Source organism: Mus caroli, chromosome 6 (assembly GCF_900094665.2).
Source record: "Mus caroli chromosome 6, CAROLI_EIJ_v1.1, whole genome shotgun sequence".
NCBI classification, from domain to species: domain Eukaryota; kingdom Metazoa; phylum Chordata; class Mammalia; order Rodentia; family Muridae; genus Mus; species Mus caroli.
The window spans coordinates 46,648,717-46,669,105 of record NC_034575.1 but is presented as its reverse complement, the minus strand read 5'-3'; the positions used below and the strand labels follow the sequence as shown (position 1 = coordinate 46,669,105).

The 20,389-nt window shown below is 49.8% G+C and overlaps 1 protein-coding gene and 1 long non-coding RNA gene across 2 annotated transcripts; one reads left to right on the top strand and one right to left on the bottom strand.

Annotated features, from left to right (window-relative positions):
- Positions 1 to 1,727: 1,727 nt before the first annotated feature.
- Hoxa3 (homeobox A3) lies at positions 1,728 to 16,433 on the top strand. Its single transcript, XM_029478560.1, has 3 exons — positions 1,728 to 1,810; positions 12,738 to 13,386; positions 14,752 to 16,433. Exons 2-3 carry the CDS (start codon positions 12,858 to 12,860, stop codon positions 15,555 to 15,557), a joined length of 1,335 nt encoding a protein of 444 aa, XP_029334420.1. The 5' UTR covers positions 1,728 to 1,810; positions 12,738 to 12,857; the 3' UTR covers positions 15,558 to 16,433.
- Positions 15,928 to 19,839, bottom strand: LOC110296123. Its single transcript, XR_002378149.1, has 3 exons — positions 19,526 to 19,839; positions 17,603 to 17,764; positions 15,928 to 17,113 (listed from the first exon to the last, which is right to left on the bottom strand). It is a non-coding gene; the product is annotated as an uncharacterized LOC110296123 (long non-coding RNA).
- Between the last annotated feature and the right edge of the window lie 550 nt (positions 19,840 to 20,389).

The window sequence follows — 20,389 nt, the reverse complement described above, 5'->3', positions numbered from 1 at the left end:
TTTTTCCCGGTCATATCCTGGTTTTGGTGATGAAGTGGGACAGAAGTGCAGACAGTTGGTAATGTTCTGATTCACGCTGGGGAAGGCTTCAGAGATACCACAGGAGGAGCACGCGGCTTTGTTCAATTTTTTCCCTGCGTTCATAAATCACCAGCGCTAGGCGAGCGAGGGAGCAAGTAGACGCCAAAAAAACGCGGAGAGAGGCCACAACAACGGCTGCAGCCATTGCAGAGCTAGAGACTCGAGCAGCGTCTCTCCGTGACTCATTAGTCTGAAGGATTTATGGGAAACAGGAACCATGAATATTAGACTTGAGAATAAAAAAGATAGCAACAATGATAACCATAATAATTACAATGCTCCTAAGCCTTGTGCTTGTGATGGTGGTGGTGGAAGAGGAGAAGGAGGAAGAGAAGGAGGGGGTAAGGGGAGGGGGATGGGGTGAGAACCGGGGCACAGATCTTTCTGGGATGAAGTTGAGTAGCCAAGTAAGTAGCAGCTAGACCCCACCTTGATCAGGATCACACCAGGAGTCTCTCAAGACCAGGGGGCTCTCCCCTGGAAAAGTAGGAGTTTGACAAAACAAAGGGGCCCAGCAAGGATGCTGGCTGGCCCTAAGCACCCTTGTGCAGCGCAAAGGCTGCAAAGGCTGCGGGTGGAGTTGTGGCAGAAGGCAGCTGCCAGTTTGCTGCTACCCCCTCAGCGTTCTAGGAGGCTCCCAAGCCAAGAGTCAGGCGACTCCCTAGCTTCTTGGTGGTTCTTTGCTGGCTGCCAGCTGGATTGCATAGGGGTAGGATAAACCTACACAGGGCTGGTTTGGAGCAGGTTGGCAAGTGGGGAGTGAGTAGTTTAGGGTCAGGGCTATAGAAGCAAAAGTCCTGCACAGGACTAACAAGCAGAGGACTAACAAGCTGGTACCATTCTCTGCCATGTCCTGATGTCAGAAAGCTATTTGGAGGCACCTTGGCCATTTCCTGGTTAGCAGGCAAGGAGGTGTTGAAGTGGGGAGGCATGAGGCTGGGGGTGGGTGGGGGCTTGCACAGGTATGGCTGGTATTTATTGTCCAGCACTTTGGTCTTGTTTGGTTTCTAGAAACAGTAGTTGTTCTGGTTTTAGTGACTGGGCACTGTTTTAGTCCTGCAAGCCCACCAGGACCAAGAAATAGCTTGCCCCAGCAATTGGGTAAATCAGAGGACAAAACCTCCCAATACTGCCTCTGATCTGTGGGGCTGAGCAGGGGTCTGATTTCCCGCCAACAGAAATGAACACTATTAGTGAGGTTTCAGCAGAGTCTGATTGAATGCTTTCAGACAAGGCTTTCCATTGTTTGCAAAAGAAAATAAAGCTTGTGTTCACATTCCCCAAGCTGGGGTACATCCAGAGCTCAGCCACTGGATCCAGCATCACCAGCAAAGCTGTCTTCCTCTTCCCTCCCTCTGATTCATCCCCCCATCCCCCAAAAGCTATACAAAAGGAAAATAAGATTGTGGGTGCAGAGATGGAGTATGTATTTGTTTTATAAAAATAAATCACCATCTTCGGGCCATTTGTAGACTGGAATATTTCGAGCTATGAGTGTGTCTCATGGACCAGTGCCCTGGCGACAACTCCATGTCCGCGTCACCCTGGGGCCACCCTGGCGCCCACACAGGACACATTTCTAGCTCCAGTCTTCACTCCCTTCCTTTACAGCCACTATTCACCCTCTGGTGTTTATTTCTCTGCAGAGTGCCTGGACACTGGAAAAAAAGATTCCCGGAGCACCTGGAACTGGAGACCATTCCTGGTTCAGATTTAAACGTCTTTGGAGGTAAGCCTTGCACCAAACTCTTCCCCAGGCTTGGGACTTTGCACCAGGAGTCTGGGAGAAGTAAACCTCCCCCACTCCTGGCAACTAGAATTGGTTGAAAGAGGTTTTGGTCAATATTTAACTTTGGCAGAGTTTGGAGCTGGGCTCCCGGAGGACCATGTGGGCAAGAGGCAGACAAAGAGCAGGCTCCAAAGTCTACAGTAGGCAGAGAGTGCAGAAGCAAAAGATGAGGTAGGGGGAGCCTGAGGGGGTGTGTGAATGTCTTCCTACAAGCCCCAAACAGACCACTACACCCAACTGTAAAGCAAAAACAAGTAGGGCCCAGGGCAGCAAGGCAGCTACCATGTGGGCTGTGGCTGTGGACAGACCCTGGAGGCTGTGAGTTAGAAACTGCCAGCCAGTCTCAGCTCTGGGGTGAGAAAACTTGTCTCCACCACCTGCATTTTCTCTGTTCTCTATGCAGTCTTTCCAGTGTGTAGGTCTTGAAGACTCTGCCCCAGTCTCTTATCAGAGCAGACCCACAATGCTTCCCACAGCAAAAGCTCAGCTCCTCTATGTCTGAATGTTTTTTTCTTTTTTTCTATTTGGTACAAGGGGAAAACTCTTTAAAATTCTTTTCAAGTTCTGGCTTAATTTGTTCTTTTAGTTTGAGATGCAGGGAGGTAATTGCTGTGGTTTATTACCTTGTAAAAGAGCCATAAATTACTGGCCTGTTTGGGGGAGGGGTTACTGGAATAGCTCTCAGAAGCTTGGTATGAGTGGATGAGTTTGCTTTGTTCTTTCAGGGGTTAATTTTCTTCTTCTTGTGCTGGGAATGGAACCCAGGGCCTCTGAGTATACTGGGCAAGAAAGCACACTATCATTGAGCTATGAGGTATCACCAACTCAGGGATTGTTTCTTACAACAACAACAGCAGCAGCAGCAAACTTCTCAGATTTTGTTTTCTATTTCCTAGGTCCAAATCTTTCCTAAAATTAGCTCCCCAGAAAGATATCAGATTGTTAATCAATTCCAACATACTACTCAGTGGTGGGGTGGGGTTTGGGATACAATTATTTTATCAGGTAGGAAATAAACAATCTTAGTAATGACGTTACTTTCTCGTCTATGGGTGTCAGTCTGTCTGTAGCAAGTATAGTTGGGAGACTTTAGGAACTTACAACTCTGTGATTTGCATAGCTGCAAATAACAGGACAACTGTCGATATGAAAAGCTGCAGTATAACATGGTATACACATCCACTTGTGTCTAGAGAGCTTGGAGCCCATTTGTATTACAGTTGTAACCACAGGAAATAATTCATGTTGAGTAAAGATTTATCATTTGAGTATAGTTTTGATAGAGAAATCAGATTGCACTGTTTGAGTACAGATGTATCTAATCTGCCAGCAGCCAGGCAAATATTGACTAATGGTCTGCACGCTTGGTCACCTGCTCCTTCCAAGCCAACTTTCCCTCAGTTTGGCTCTGGTAGCCTGTCTCACAGCATGGATTCTCAGCCCTGGCAGAGTGGGGGTGAGTGGAAAGGGGCTACTTACTTTCCCACTGGCCACCCCCAGTTTTCCTTCAGCCGATGGCTGGGTCCCTGTGTGGGATACCCAACCTAAGCTGTTTGTTTGTTTGTTTGTTTGTTTGTTTTCTCATAAGTTAAATTTCTTTTGACTTCCTCGGATATTTTTCCCCTTCTCAGCCCCACCCCCATCAATCCTAATGTTAGTTGTTACGCAGCAGTTGGGTCATCAGCAGGTATGTTGGTGACAGAGAGGCTCCAGCATAGGACAGAGATGCCAAGGGGCCTCAAATGAAGTTAAGCCACCTCTCTGAGACAGCACCAGAGACTGCTACTATTGATTTATGGCCTTTAGAGTTTCAGTTTGCTTGAAAACTGTTGAAAGAGTTCTGAAAGGGGCTCTTCTCATCTTCCAATGGATGACTCTGCATCCATAAAAAAAAAAACCTGGGGGAGGGGGAGGGAGTTGGGAGGGAGTTGTCAGACTTGGCCATATTTCTAGGTCCCTTTCTGTGGTATCTGAAAAGCTGGTTGTGAATGACTGAAGAGTGGGTATCACATGGAGCAGAAGACACAAATGATGAGTAGATCGAATCCTCGCAGGACAGAAGAATATATTTTGGAAGCCAGCATTTGGTCTGTTTCTCATCTCCCAAACCTGGATCAGGCAGGTTTGGATTCTTACTTTGCAGCCTCAGACTTAGGTCATGGCTAGGGGAGTTTCTATAGATCTTCTCCCAGCTAGAACCTTGGAAGTGTCTTAGGCTAGTTCTCATCCCAAGGCCAGGTCAGGTCAGGTCTCCCTTTGTATTGCTGCTGTGACCTGTGCACCCTCCTCCCTCAGGAGAGGTGTATCCATCTTTACTTAGGGCCTGATGTTCTCAACAGACCCCTTTGGGTTCCTTCTGGAGAGAAAAGTAGGGAGGCATAGACACAGTCTCCTGCAGTTGCAACAACTGAGCACCACACCTCAAGCCAGCTGAAGACTGAAGATGGACTCCTCAGGAATAAGAGGGCATTCTCAAAACACAGTTCAGAAATAAAAGCTGGGAACTTTTTAGAGGCCCATGGAAAAGTTGAGATGCCTAGGCAATGTTACCAAACAGAAGGCAAGAGTAGGGGCGGAGACTGGGAGGACAGTTTATTTGTTTTAGCCAGGTTCTACTAAGCAGAACTGGTTCAGGTCAGTTTCAGCTGGTAGATGTGGAGTTGTCTTAGGGGTGAGTGTACAGGACAGTCTGAGGGGAGGGTCTCAGGCTGACTGGGCTAGCATAGGAGACTCTGGTGGCGTTCAGCGCTTCCCCCTGTTCCAGAGGCCATTAGATAATTTCCTCTTACATTTTTCATCTTTGGAGGCATATAATTTCATGTATCACTCAGCTATGCATGGAGGAAATGCATAAGTATGGGCTTGGCTAGGGCATTAGGTCTCTCCAGATTTAGCAAAATCCTGACCCACAATTCTATAGTGGAGCACCACTTTCCTAGTAGGCTGCCTCCGAACAAAACCAACTGGACTTGGAGCAGAGACTTGATCATTTTGTCAGGTAATTACAAGCCTTTGGTTTCATCAGTGGCTGTGGTGTATAGCGTGGGTGTTAGCAAACTCCATACAATTGCAGGCCATAAAGAAGTCTGCTGACTGATCCAGTGACTAGACAGTCATTTCTAGGCTTGCGTCTTGTCTTTTGATATGCTAGTCTGTGGGTCCAAGAAGCCTGGAGGGGGTGGCGACTGGGCATGCTGAATTCAATTTGTCTGTAAAGGGGAGGCCATAGGGAAAGTTATGTGAACACGAAGAAGACAGACAGCATTGCTGTTTCCCTGTGTTTGGAGTGTGTGTAAAGAAATGTACATAGGAGATAAGCGCCTTTGTGTGGTATGTGTGTGTGGGGTGCCCCCCTCATGCTCTTACTGGTAAGATAGAACTCCAACCCTGGACTGGTTACAGTCCCCTACTTTTCTCTCACAAATCTAAATGTTGCTTGGAAACCTGGTTCCTTCAGTGATTCCCTATTTCAAATAAAAGGATTTAAGTTGACGTCTGACCACGTGAGCACATGATTCCGCACATTATTGTGGTATTTGGAGCGGAGACCCAGGCAGGCTTCGTTGGCGATTACGCTTTCTAGGTTCTTTTTAGAGCGAAAGCTCCCCCCCAACCCCCCACGCACCCACCTCCTCCTTCTCCATCTCCTTCCCCTTCTCCGGAGCGAGCGAGCGCTCTTCCAGCGGTTTGCAGTTTTCAGTTCTCATGGAGCAGTTCTGGGCAAGCTAGCCGATGGGACTCTCGGCCACACCAGGAAGATGGAATTTATTTTAAGGTATTTCCTTTGATTGTTCATACCTAGGGTGAGTTATGGCTGTGGGAGACAGAGGTCAGGCAAGGAGACCCTGGATCACGCACAGGACCCTCACCCTCCCTCCGTCTTCCTTTGTTTCTGTTTTAGAACTGAAAGCATTTGAGAGATTCCCAGTAGCTCCTCAGACTCTGAGTTTAATTCCCTGGAAAGTATTGTGGGATGTAGAGAAGAGGGCACTTGGGGGCTACAAGATGGGCCTAGTAGTCTCTAGTTTTGGGGTTGCTTTGTCCCACTGCAACCTGAAGGGCTGAAGTCCCAGGAGCTAAGCTCCAGACAGAGGTAGGATTCTCTCAGGCAGCAGAGGTGGCTGGAAGCTCTGGTTAGGAGAGGTGGCCAGCAAGAAGCTAGAAGGGCCAGACCTTATGACAAAGGTGTGGGTCAGTAGCTGAGAAAGGGAGTCTCTCTCCATTTGGCCAGTGTTTGCTGAGCAGGATGGAGGGTTAGGGCTGACCTGAGCAGCCTGAGCAAATGGAAGAGGAAAATCAATGAGGAGACTGTGCAGACACACTGCCATTTTACTGATGATGCTTCCAGCCACTTTGTTCAGTGCTGGGTTTGGGGGGGGGGGCGGACAGAGTTCCCAATGCCGGACCCAGTGATTCCAACCTGGAGGGCATGCCATTGTTTCCAGAGCAATAGCTGCCTGGGAGGGATGGAGAGAGAGAAGCCTGGGGTGCTGGTAAGCATGCCAGCTGCCTGGAGGTTTGGTCGGTGTGATTTGCAGAAGGGGGTCTGGGGCTTAGTTTGAGCTCCCACCAGTGTTTTTGGGTTGGGTGCTTTCTGTACACCCTAAGCCAGCCTGGAGAGTTAAAGAACCGGCCTATGTGCCCAAGATTGGAGGGAATTCTGTAGCTGTAGTCCTTAGCAAGCAGAGACAATGTTTCTCTGGCTTTATATCCCCTGAAAGGGAGCTATTGCCAGTATAGAGGGAGATTAGTTAAACTGCTCCTCTCCAAAATATTGGCCAGGCTGGGGCTAATTGGGCTTTGGGGACCTTCTGCTCCTGGGAAGAGTGAAAGTCTTTGGAAAGGTGGCAGAAATTGGTCTTTGCTTTGCTCCTTGAAGCAGATAAAGAGATCCCTGTGAGGAGTTAGGAATAAAATTTGCCTTCTTTAGTTAAAAAAAATCATATTCCTTTATTTAAAAAAATCCAAACCAGGCTTCTTAGACTTGAGTTAGCTTTACTTCCCAGGCAGGGCAGATTCTGCCCTCCCCCGTGCCGACCTCGGTGGTAACTGTGCTTAACTGAGGCTGTTTGAGTGCTCTAAAACACCCCTTGGAAATAAAATGTAAGCTTTAATTGCTGTTCAATTACTTGTCAGCATTTCATATGATTTATGACCCAGTTCTGGTGCATTTTTGACCCAGTTAAAGACTCATAAATAATATAGTTTCACTAGAAAGAAGGAGAAATGGAGTAAAGGTTTGTTAGAGGCATCTTTTTATTGTGGCTTCAGTGCCGACAAGAGAATAAATATCTAACAACAGACTCTCCAGCCTGGTTCTGTATAAAAAGCATGCACAGTAAGAAGCCAATAACTGCTTTCATAGAGCACAGTTGGCTTTTTTTTTTCTCCCCTCCCAGAAAAGAGCTAAAGCCACCCGGGTTATGGCCAAACGATTAGCTATTAGAAAGACTGGTCCCCTCAAAGTATCAGCCTCATCTTCATAGACCAGCATATTTCCTCAATACCTTCCCTCCCCATCTTTGGATTTTAATGATACTTCTGGCCAAAAGTTACTCCTCACCTTCCTCCCTGGCTTGCACAGAGAGTCTTGGAGCGGTGAGCCCCCTCAGAGATGGGCAGGACACCCCTTGAATGGCAGAAAGGTTCCATCAGGCACCTTCGTTGCTGCAAGCACTCTTCTGTGCCTTAGAAAATGCTTCTTCTGGTCACTCTGGAAACCATGGGACTTAGAGAAGATGGGGAAGTAAGCCCACGGATGTTGAGCAAAGAAAAGCTTGGTGGTTTGGGAGAGGCTGTGGAACTGCGGGATTAGCCTGGAAAGCGGCAGTGAGCAATTTCTAGAGATGGATATCAAATAGCAGCGAATCTTCGATCACAACAACCCAGTAACAAGCCAACAAAACCTTGCTATTATAAATTATTCATTTTAACAATCTCGCCTATGCTTGCTCCAAAGCCAGCCTTTTGGATTTCAGATGAGCCGCGCATAAGGCCCGGGTACCCGCAATCTATGTGCCAGGACGCCAGACCCGCTTATTGAAATCAGGGCTCTATTTTGCCGGCTGGGGCCCACCGCCCAGAGCCACCTAGGTGCTAGTCGAGGGCGCACCGAGCTGAGCTCTCCCGAGGCTACTGCACTTCCTCCGGTCCGGCCTGGTCTTGGCGCTCGGGCTGCTGGGCTTGGTTTGGTGGTGCAGGAAAGGTATGCGGTGCATACTCCCTAGCCCTTTGCTCCAACGCTCTCAGCCCTCTTGGCCCAGACAGTCCACTCCTAGGTCTGGTTCTCACGGCCTTCCCTGCAGCTGGCTTAGCTGAGAAGGCGGTGAGAGTCGCGTCAGCAGTTTGGAGGAGAAAGTGCGGGTTGATTATTGACCCACGCCTTCTTTCTTCAAATGCCACATCCGACCCTGAGGGTTTGAAGAGAAAATGCCGCCGAGCGGATTTTGCGGCGGGCTCTCACCTCCTACACGTCCCGGGCTCTTCCCTTTCAAGTTGCGCCGCTGCAATCTGCCATAAGGAGCAAGTGTTTGCTGTTTTGTGCTCTGTTTACAGCTTTGGGGAGCCGAGTCATAAATCTTGCCCAGCCATAAATGACAAAAACCATTGGTATGCATGAGGCCACCCTGGCCCGGAGTGCTTTTCTGATTTCTCCTTTCCCCCCTGGCTTTGTTTTTGCTCTAAGGTGACACTTTGGCTCCCTGACAGTTTAAACATACTACTTATATTTTTAACACCTTCCTTTGAGAGGGACCCTCGTTGACGCCTCGGAATTGCACGAAAGCTCCTTTTCTCTCCTCTCCGCCCCCACCTCCTGCTTTGGAGGAGTTTGTTTCTGAAGCTGGGAAGCTGAAGGGGGCATTGGGAACGACCCCATCCTCTTTAACGTTGTGGCACATTACCAAGCAAATTTAGGCTTTTCCTAAACCCAGCAAAAGGAAGGCCATTCAACTAATCAGAGGGTGAAATATCCCGGATGTCCATTTGTGTTGGTGCCTTAGCTATCTTCCTCATGGGCTACCTGCTTCCGTGCCCGCCTGTACTGTGCAATGGGTACACAAGAGGTGGAGACTTAAGTTTCTGAATATCTTTGTGTGTGCCTGTGCCCAGAGAGGTTCATTTTACTGTAGGGACAGTTGTCCATCTCCCTGGGATACTTCCTTCCGTTAAGCCTAGAAATTTAACCAAAGGCAGTTGAATTGCATTTGGGAGGTATCTGGAAATAGGCCCTACACCACAGGGACTGGCTTTAGGGTGTCTGTATTGGGAGCGGCAGGTGAAGAAAACTGCCCAAAGTCAGGGTAACTCATTTCTTCTTCTCTTCTTTCCCCACCCCCCACCCCATGAAAATGTCCATGGCAGGGAATTGCGTGGTTTCTCAGACAGATTCTTAAAAAATAGAACCCCGCAAGAGAGCCCCTTTGTGAAAGCCGTTTGTCCTCATTAGCATAATTTTCCTGGACTTTAGTGACGCCTAGGAAGGAGAGGGAGGGCGTGGGGTGGGGGAGGCCGCCCTCCTCCCGCTGCCGCGGAGCTCGCTCTGCTCCTGTTCCTCCCCTCGCCTCAGCCCCATCCCCCACGCCGGCGCTTCCCTAGCCGCTCTGCTCTCCCCTCCCGCCCGCCCCGGCACCCCTTACCGCACCCCCCGACCGACCCCTGCTCGGCGCAGTATTCATAAGAAACATACCCAAGTCGGTGCCACTAGCCCCGCGGAGCCCGGCCGCGCCAGCGCTTATCTGGGGCCGCGGCCGCGGGTAGGGCGGGGGCGGGCGTGGGGGAGGGGAGGGGAGGGGAGGGGGTCCAGCCGCCCCAGTCCGCCGGGGGCCAGCCGCCGGAGCAGCCAGCGGTCCGGCTCTCCGCCGAGTCCCGGCCTTGGGGTCTCCCGCCCGCACGCCCGCACGCCCGCACGCCCGCACGCCCGCCCGCACGCCAGCTCGGCGGATGCTGAGGGTCGGTGGCCATCCCGCGCCGAGGGGACCCGGGGCCGCAGCCTGAGCCCGAGCCCGCGGCGGCCGTCAGAAGTTAAGGTAAGCGGGGCCACCACCGGCCGCTCTCAGCGTTGAATGGTGGAGTGTACGTCTCAGTGATTTATGGCTGCAGACTTAAATCTCGGTTCAAGAAGAGTTCACAAGCCGGAGCTTCCTCGCCGGCAGTGACTGATACCCTCACACTTCAGTTCAGGCCGCGCTCCCATCCCCGCCCCCACTCTCCCCTCTTCCCTAGCCCAGCATCAACTTTTCTGGGTTGGTGAGAGATAGAGAGAGGAGTGGAGTGGGAACCGGGGCTTCTACCTAGACGTCCCCTTTCAAACTCGGGTGATGGGAGGAGAGGGAGCAGAAACTGGAGATGTCGAATTTGGGCATACCTTGTGGTGTAGAGACAACAGGGCTTCTTGCATCCTGTTCTCAGTTCAGCCTCCTCAACTCGCTTCAGCTCTTGCACCTGGAGGTTATTGTCCAGGAACAGAGCATTGGGGAGGACTCTCCCTCCACCCTCAGCCCTTGCTTAGGGGGACAAAGCAAAGTTTCCTGGCTGGCAAATCTCCAACTTCTTTACTAGATTGAAACTTTGGGGGCTGGAGGGGGCGGGTTGTGTTGACTCCAAGGTGATTGCGGACCTCAAACAATGGGATATCTGAGCTGAATTCATATTTTAAGTTTGTGGACGCTGCCCTAGGCACTTTGATTTTTAAAGATATTTTTGTTATTTTTACAAGACCATGTACAGTACAATGGGAAAAGGCTTAAGCAAGCTGTAGGCTGGTATAGCCTGTGCTAACGGCTTAGAAAGTCACTAGAAATACTGCATGCTCAAAATCAACTTCATTTTGTTTTATCTAATATTTTGCTGTTCAAATGTCTAGAGTAATTTTCTTAACCCGACGTTTACCTTCATTAAGCTTGGTACCTCAAAAATTTATAATGACAGACATTAATGCTACCAAATGTAATGGGAACTGTTTTCAGTGTAAGAATGAGAAAAGTAGACATTAAATTGTAATTCACTCTTAAATTTTATTTTACCCTTTATTTACTTTTCATGCTGTTTTCTGTAACTTCCTAGATAGTTCCAAAAGGGAAACAACACTCAGGCTTCGTGACCATCCACAATAATTCTGGATAAGTGTTGCTGTAATTTTTATCCAGGTTTTGGAAAGTTAATTGTGCCTGTTTTCCAGATGTTGATCAGATCGTTGGTTTAATGATGAAATCTAAGGGGGTTCATTATTAAGAACAAAATTGTAATCGCCCATACACACACACACACACACACACACACACACACACACACTCCTGGTTGACAGCTGGTACTTCTAGAAAAGTTGAATAACTCTGGGATTGAATGGCCATAGTTAGGGCTTTGAAATGTTAAACATTATCTACATAGATTTATTGTTATAGCTTTTTTAATGGTCAGAGGGACTAGCATTCTGAATGTGTGTTTGGGTGTGAACATGTAAGACTTCCAAGAAACTTTTCTTGCTGAGAATTAGAAATTTACCATTCAGAAGTTGAAAACCAGGAGAACACAGATTTCATTTCTATAAAGTATTTTTTAAATAAGAGACTTTTAGGTTTTTTTAAAGAGTTGTTTTTCTTTACTTAGTATTTCTGAAGCAGGAAAATGGACCAAATAACAAATATGACCAACAAAAGTATACAAAGATCAGGGAAGTCTGGCAGGGAGTTTATGGTTTGTGCTTCTATGCCTCCTCTGGAGCCAAATGACCCCCATACATCAAATTACATAGCAGTTTCTAAGACAGAACCTATTATCGTTAAGTTGGAAGGAGAGTTCAAGCCGTGGTCATGGAGATGAACGCCGGTTTTTCAGGTTCCTGGTGGGTTGTTTTTTTCTCTAATCCATCATGTTTTAACAGGTAGGATTTTGATAGTTGCCCAGAATAGCAGCACCTCAGAAAATTCAAGGCAGGAGACTCCAAGACAGGGAACCTCCTATAACTTTGAAAAAGAGGTTGGGGTGGCTTGTTTCAAATTGCCTGAAAAACAGGATGGGAGAAAATGTATAGAAAGTTACAAGATTTGAGTTGTGACTTGAGGGTGGAGTTGGGAAGACAACCCCCCCCCATACACACACACACACACACACACACACACACACACACACACAGAGAGAGAGAGAGAGAGAGAGAGAGAGAGAGAGAGAAACTTCTTCTAAAGTTTTCTCTTCCACCCTCTTCTTGACCTTATAGGGTTCATTTGGAGGCGGTTGGTCCTCTTCCCTGAACTAGAACAGGCTAACTGCCTAACAAACTCAGCTTCCAGAGTCCATCATGATCCGATAGGGCAGTTGCCTGTGTGTGTGTGTGTGTGTGTGTGTGTGTGTGTGTGTGTGTGCAAACCTCCTTTGAGAGTTCCAGGCAAAGTCTGGCTAGGAAAGAAGTCTGACCATCATAGGTCTTTGAGGCAAATATGAATCCTCATGGGAGGATTGGAGAAAAAATGACGACCCTTTGGCCTTTTGAGAGTTCCCCCGAGATCTCAGAAAGCCTTAGCCTCTACAAAGGGACGCCACAGCTTCTTCTGGAAAAGAAAGACCCTAACCTAGCCTACAGACCCTGTCTCATTTTGGACCTTGGCTCCAGAGACCCAGCTTCCAGCCCTTACTGGTTCTGCTGCTCCGCGGAAAATCCCCCAACTCCAGACGCAAGTTAAGCAAATATTTGTAGCTGCCAGTAAATTCCAGCAGCTTTTTATAGTGCGGCTCCCTGCGCCCGGGGCCACGTCGTGCTGCTAAATATTGCTGACCACTTTTTCTTTTATGGCTTTCATGTCACTTAGCTATTGAGAGTAAGATGGATTTGCGCGGAGCCCTCACCGCGCTGCACTTCTCCCCCCTCCCTCAGGTCTGCGCGCGGCGGCCATTGGCGGCGGAGTGTCACGTGACCGCGGGGGCGTGCCAATGTGCTCCCTTACCGGTGTCAAGCCCTTGTCAGAGAGTGTGATCACGATCGTGAAACATCGCGATGCAAAAAGCGACCTACTACGACAGCTCGGCGATCTACGGTGGCTACCCCTACCAAGCAGCCAATGGGTTCGCTTACAATGCCAGTCAGCAGCCATACGCGCCGTCCGCCGCTCTGGGCACCGATGGCGTTGAGTACCATCGACCTGCCTGCTCCCTCCAGTCTCCCGCCAACGCTGGGGGCCACCCCAAAACTCATGAGCTGAGCGAAGCTTGTCTGCGCACCCTGAGCGGTCCTCCTAGTCAGCCCCCAGGCCTGGGTGAACCACCTTTGCCTCCTCCTCCTCCCCAGGCAGCGCCCCCAGCGCCCCAGCCTCCACAGCCCCCACCACAGCCCCCTGCGCCCACCCCTGCAGCTCCTCCACCTCCCTCGTCTGTCTCTCCCCCTCAAAGTGCCAACAGCAACCCTACCCCTGCCAGCACAGCCAAGAGCCCCCTGCTCAACTCTCCCACCGTGGGCAAACAAATCTTTCCCTGGATGAAAGAGTCAAGGCAGAATACTAAGCAGAAAACCAGCGGCTCCAGTTCAGGTAAATGAATGCCTTTAGGAGGTGGGGCCTCTGGCCTTGCTCCAGCTCCATGCTCCAACCACTTCTAGCTATTACAGCCAGCCTAGGAGGAGAGAAACATCTCCAGAAATGTCCCCCCCCACACCCACACACACCAGGGAAAACAAATCTTTCCAGAATCTTTGCTACTTAGGAAGGTGACACGGTTACTGTGTGAGGATCCTGCAGACATAAATCTGACTGAAGTCCCTCTGGGCCTCTCTAAGGCGGTTTGAGCCTGGCGAAGTTGGAATCCCTCCTTGTTCCAGTGTTGGGAATTCTGACCTCTAGATAGAACCATCTTTAGGACCACTGTCTCTCTAAGCACACAACTCCTTTTTTCCTGGGCAAACAGTGGCATCCTCCCCATACTGAAACGTGGCAGAATAAAAGCAGGCCTAGTCATCACCCAGGTCAGAATCAATGCTTGGTCTATAATCAGAGCCAATGTTTTCTGCAGCAGATGGACTGGCTGCCTTACTTCTGGGAAGGCCTTGCTCGGTCTTAGTTCAACGCAGGAGGCAGCCGGGCATCCCCTGGGGGAGGGGATTCAGCTTGTCATCCTAATGGGAACCACATGGGGCTTTGGGAACTGGACTCCAGTGGGGGAGCCTTAGCCTCAGGGACTTGGGTTTCCAAGCCTCTTGGTTGCCTTGGCCCCTTCCTCTCTGGTTTCCTTTGCTCTCCTCCAGAACTGGTATTTGGGAAGTCAAGGAGGACAGGAGGCACAAACTCAATGGTCCAAATTGGGGGAGCCTTCATGGTGACATTGAGAACCAAATGACCAAGACTCTTTAAGGGCCTGGGCTACTCTTCCAGAACTAGGTAGCTCCAGTGAGGTCTGGTCTCCTTTGGTCAGAGAAGGCCTTCCAGTTTGACAATGCCAATCTGTTCCTCTTTTCTTGGTAGATACTGAAAAACTGGTTAATTGAAGCTAATGGCTGATCACTGTCACATAGGCAGGATGCATGCATACACTAGGTCTCCTACATTTTTCAGCGACTGAAGGAATCAAGATAGTGGCACCCTCTCACAGGAAGCTTGTTGTCTGATGGGCCAGGAAATAAGCTGGCCGAGTAAAATAGAGAGGAAGTTCAGGCCAACAAGGCAAGCAGGAGGCTCTGCTGCTCTGTCCTCTCCTTGAAGAAGCCCCTGATTCGCTCTTTAGAGGAAGGAAGGGCAGGCTAACCAGGCTGTTTCCGCACACCAAGAGAGAGGACGACAGCACTGAAGTACTGCTCCTCTCTGGCCTTGGGGTGAAGAAAGGAGGGGCAGGCCTAGGACTGGGGAGCTAGGCGGGGTCGGTAGCAGCCCCTGACACCGCTCTTCCTCTCTGTGTCCTGGCAGGGGAGAGCTGCGCTGGTGACAAGAGCCCGCCTGGGCAGGCCTCGTCCAAGCGCGCGCGCACGGCGTACACGAGCGCGCAGCTGGTAGAGCTGGAGAAGGAGTTCCACTTCAACCGCTACCTATGCCGGCCGCGCCGGGTGGAGATGGCCAACCTGCTGAACCTCACTGAGCGCCAGATCAAGATCTGGTTCCAGAACCGCCGCATGAAGTACAAGAAAGACCAGAAGGGCAAAGGCATGCTGACCTCGTCTGGGGGCCAGTCCCCAAGTCGGAGCCCTGTGCCTCCCGGTGCAGGAGGCTATCTGAATTCTATGCATTCGCTGGTCAACAGTGTCCCATATGAGCCCCAGTCACCCCCTCCTTTCTCCAAGCCCCCCCAAGGCGCCTACGGGTTGCCTCCAGCCTCCTACCCTGCTCCCCTGCCCAGCTGCGCTCCCCCACCTCCCCCACAGAAACGCTACACAGCGGCGGGGTCAGGCGCAGGGGGCACCCCTGACTACGACCCGCACGCTCATGGCCTGCAGGGCAATGGCAGCTATGGGACCCCACACTTACAGGGAAGCCCCGTCTTCGTAGGGGGCAGCTATGTGGAGCCCATGAGCAACTCTGGGCCAGCACTCTTTGGCCTAACTCACCTCCCCCACACCACCTCGGCTGCCATGGACTACGGGGGCACTGGGCCGCTGGGTAGCGGTCACCACCATGGGCCGGGGCCTGGGGAGCCACACCCCACCTACACGGACCTTACTGCCCACCATCCTTCTCAGGGAAGAATTCAGGAAGCGCCCAAGCTCACCCACCTGTGATGATGGGCCCAGGGCTGCGAGCCAGGAGAGTTGCCCACCCGACCTTCTTTGGTTACTTTTTCCTTTTTTCTTTTGTTCTATGTTCTTGCCTTTCCCTTTTCTCCTCTGCACCCCTCCCTCATTTTGTTTTCTTTGGTAATGCGTTTTTATAGTTTATGTGACGTAGCAATCTTGGTTGCTGGAAAGGCTGTCAGTATCAGTAGCAACATTTACCACCACCCCTCCTCGCCCTGGCCTCTGGCCCTGCATCCTTTTCCTTCTCTACTCTTTGATAAGAAACAGGGTATATGAACAAACTTTCTAGTCGAGTTTTCAATGTGAATTTGTTCATACTTTATGGCTCCCGAGAGGAAGCAACTGCGTCTTTTTTTTAAGTTTTAGTTTTTAAAATTGCACTTCTTGTACTGATCGAGAAAAAAATCAAAGGCGCTTTGAAACAGGGACTCCCTGTGCAAAGATGGCTACGTGTACGTCTTTCCGTGTGTGTGTGTGCTGGTGAACAGTCAGATTTATTTATATTTTTTGCAAGCATTGAATAGTCTAAGTTTTAAATATTATTTATCCCCATCCGTTCGTATTTATATTAAAGAAATTCTGTACCCTGATTGTTCAGAAGGTTTCTTGAGCCTTTTGTTCAATGGTGTATTGGCATACATATAAAATTTATTTGAAAGGGAAATAAAATTCCTTTATGAAAACCGTAGCAATGCAATAAGAACAGAGAGGACCCAGAGTTTGAAAATAGTGGTTTAGGTTTGTAACATCTGGCCAAACTGAACGCTAAAAATACTAGATTTGTTTTGAGAGTTTTACATTCCTTGCTGCTCACATTCTGAGAAACAAAACAAAAAAAAAATAAAGTTTTTATTCTGATTACGATCCGTGTCAAAGCGGGTTCTTTGGCTGGACACGGGTCTCTGCGTGGAGTTCTGGCAGAAGCGAACTGGCAGCGGCTGCCGCAGCACCGCGACTCCGGTGTTCGGCCTGGTCCCGTGTCTGCCTTGGAAGCTCGGCGAGTTCTGGGGATAGAGGCCGCGGTTTCAAGTGGCTGCCGCAGCTCGGGAAATGCCCTGCTCCCGGCCCGCTGAGCTGCCTGGTTCCCAGCTGCCGCCCAAGCAGGGCGCCAGGCTGCTAAGTGCCGACTGGCCTGACAGAAACAAAGGCGGCAGGCCTGGGGCTCAGCGGGAGGCGCACAGGTGCGGGACGCCGACACCAAGAACCCGGGGCTCCTCTCCATTCCCCCGCACCGAAAGCCCATCGGCCAAGGCCTCAACCTTGGAACCGCACAAGGTCTTAAGCTCTTCCCACAAGCTATCGAATTCCAGGTCCACTGAGGATGCTTCGCGGTTCATTATCACGCCTAAAGAAGATGGGGGGGGGGTCTCTTCTAAATTCACCTCAAAAGGGACCTACTCTCCCTTAGGTCTCCAGAAAAAGGACTGAGCTTCATAGTCCTCCAGGTCTTCCTTGGATTGGAAGGAACCCCTTCCATGAATCTCAGCATCAAATTCCTCCCCGGAATTCAGCATCTGCCATTCTGTGGATTTATTTCCTCTCTTTTTATGGCCCCAGGGGGAGGAGGAGAGAGAAAGGAGATTGGTATCTTTCTAATAAAAATGCAATTGTACAAGTACTTCTTTCATTTGCTGCTACACAAGCTTAATATTACATTTCCACGTTTGGATTTAAGATAGGATGCCCGCTGACTGGCTGGCAGAGTAAAAGGCAGATACGGGAAAAGGGAAATATTTCCATCTCCAAAATAAAGAATTACAGATCCATGAAGCCAAATTCAGAAAAAGCAAGCTTCACAGCTGTATCTCATCACTAACCCCCTCAGAGGTGGAAGTGAACGACCTGCGTGTGGAGATTGGGGGCATCTGAACCCACATTCTCTCTGGATTGTATCTTTCAGAGGCAGAAGTGGAAAATGTCGCCATTTTGTTTGCAATCTTGAATATCCATCATCATGGCCTCTACCCACCCACACCCCAGGCACCCTAAGAAAATCCTTAAAAGCAAGAGCTGGCTTCATTTCTGGGTACCTGCTGAGTCCCAGAGAGCAGCGTTTAGGAACCCTTTTCATGTTTTAGGAAAATCTTGAGGATACAAAACCAGGCTGCCGCAGAACGCAGGGAGTCTCACGGCCAAAGGGGCTTTCCCCATGTCGTCTATCCTCCTGCTCTTGATCCGTACTCTCTTTTGGCCTGTAGGAAAGTTGGATTTGCTCTCCCCACCCCTATGTCCTTAGGATGCACACATCAGAAATGCAAAGGCTGGAAAACCAGTCTTTGTGAGAACTGGAGCCTTTGGGGTTATTGAAACCGTGCAGATAACAGTAGTCTTTTTATGTAAGCATTTTTAAAAACATGCACAAAATTACCTGAGAAAATAAGGTACAGCATCAAGGGGAAGAGGTGTGTGTGGGGGTGGCCCCCTGAAAACCTTCCAGAGATACTCAGCATTTGAACCTATGCCTACAAACCTTCCCTCTGGCTTCCTCCCTGCCTCAGGGCAGAGATTGTACCACAGAGCCTCTCCTTTTCTTGCCAGTCAAGGCGTTCATTTTGGCTTTCAAAGGAAAAAAAAAATCCACCTCACGTTCAGCTTCCTGGATGTTAAAAAAGAAATAGTTATTAAAATATCTCCAGAGTTAAAGTAATAGATTGGGGGAAGATCTGAATGCTGGAGCCGTCTCAGAAAAGGGTTTTCTTCCAGATGGCTTTTGAATTAAGGCAGCTGAGGAAGGCAAAAAGCTTTTTCACCCACGCAGCCTGACAAAGCCCAATGCTGTGGGCAGCCCTGCTTTCTAACTTTCTTCTGTCTCTCAATGCTTTCTGGTAAAAGCAAATGCCCAAAGCCACCACCCTTCCATCTGCAAAGCACCTTCCCTGAAAGCAGCCTTAGAGCCCTCTCTACGGCCAAACCCCGATCTTTAAAAAGACAAAATTTCCCTGTTTACTTGCGTTTCCTGCCCTCCTCTTTGCTGGGCCACATTTGAGCTTGGAAAAAGCTTGAAGCTGAAATGTGTTCTTAAGGGCCAGAAGCTGTCAGGGCTTTTGGTGAGCAAGATTGATCACATCCAGACTTCCTTCAGAGCTTTGTTTGGAATAAAAGCAAGAAAACGGGAAAAACCCTTACATTTTCCAAAATAGCATCTCTATCTGCAAGGTAATGCTCAGAGCTGGTCAAGGTTGGAGACCACTTTAGAGCCAAACCCCTTAACTGCTAGCCTCAGAGATGGAGTTCTGCCCTTGCTCCTTGGTCGGCCTTTCTTGTTTTCTGCATAGAATTTTCTCCCCCACCAACCTTTCTCTCCTTGGCCATCAGAATGATTTATTTTCCTGCCACTGATGCCTGCCGGCCTGGGGCATTCTGATCACTTGGTCCATTTCAAAGGAAGAAGAAGAAGAAAAAAAAAAAAAAAAACGAATCTTCTCCATCCATCCTTGGGGTTTGGGGGAGAGAAGGTACCTTCATCAGATCTCTCTCTCTCTCTCTCTCTCTCTCTCTCTCTCTCTCTCTCTCTCTCTCTCTCTCTCTCTCCTTTCTGGTTTGGTGATTTTTTTTTTTATTTTAAATTCTTGCTTGGTATCTAAAGGTGTTGTCTTTTGAATCCTTCAGCCCTGTCCAGCACTCAGTCTGAAGTCCTGTCTCAGAACTGGAGGAAAGAGAATGAAAGGAGAAGTAGAAGCGATGTCACTCCTCCTTGAGATGCCCTCTCTTCTGCAGTGCTGTTCCCACAACAGAACCAGGGGTGCGATTCTCCCTGGTGCCCAAGAGCAGGAAGGTGTGAGAGGCAATTCAGGCTGCCAAGAAACACTCGCTGCATCTGAACCAACCAGTCCCCAACCAGAGTGACAAGGACTCGAAGAAGAGTAGGAGGGAAAGAGGGACCAAGGAACAAGAGTCCTTTCTGTCCCTGCTGACAAGTTCCAGCACTCTTCCTGGAAGTCGGAAATACTCACCGCACCCGAGCCCTACGGGTATGAAACCCAGAGTGCCAGGAGCCGCACGAGCCTGCTCGGGACGGCATTGTTTTGGCTGGCCGCCGCCCAGGCTACGGGGATTTGGACACAAGGACCTGGGGCTGCTGTCTCTCTTGGCACATGCATCTATCTTTCTCCAGCCACTCCTGAGAAGTTGATGGCGAAGGAAGATCAGCAGGCTTCGAGAGCCGCCTCTCGTTTTCCGCTGCCCGCAGGAACCAGATGCGAAGCTGCCGTGGAAAAGCCGGCTAACAATGGGCCAGGGGCGCAGGTCCCAGGCTGGACATTAAGAGGAGGCGAGAGGCTGGGAGGGAGGAGAAGGGGACAGGATAGAGTGGGGTGGGGGAAGGAGAGAGGAAAAAAGGAAAGGAGAAAGGAGAGGAGAGGAGAGAGGGAGGGAGGGAGGAGAGAGAGAGAGAGAGAGAGAGAGAGAGAGAGAGAGAGAGAGAGAGAAGAATGAATATGAATCGGTTCTGAGAACTGATTTTGGAAAAAGAGGAGGAAGAGGAAAGGTGAACCCCAATATTATCTCCTCTCTCTCTCTCTCTCTCTCTCTCTCTCTCTCTCTCTCTCTCTCTCTCTCTCTCTCTCTCCTCTCTCTCTCCCCCTCTGCTCCTTTCTCTTGCCTTAGCAGAACTTATGTGGCTGAGATGCAGGGCCCTGGGGTGTCAAAACTTTGAAGATTAATGGATTACTTTGTTAATGACTGCAGGCGTCAGGCTGAGGTGCTTAAATGATTTGTGAGGTGCGAGGCGTCTTCCCGACAGTCCCAAACAATGCGCGGAGTGTGCGGGGGAGGCAGAGGGCAGCCACTGGCGGGACGGCAGCAGGGCTCACACGCAC

Excerpts from the sequence above, each read along its gene's own strand:
- Hoxa3 (XM_029478560.1), top strand. The coding sequence starts at position 12,858 with ATGCAAAAAGCGACCTACTACGACAGCTCGGCGATCTACGGTGGCTAC. Across the intron at positions 13,387-14,751 it reads AACCAGCGGCTCCAGTTCAG|GGGAGAGCTGCGCTGGTGAC; the intron begins GTAAATGAATGC and ends GTGTCCTGGCAG.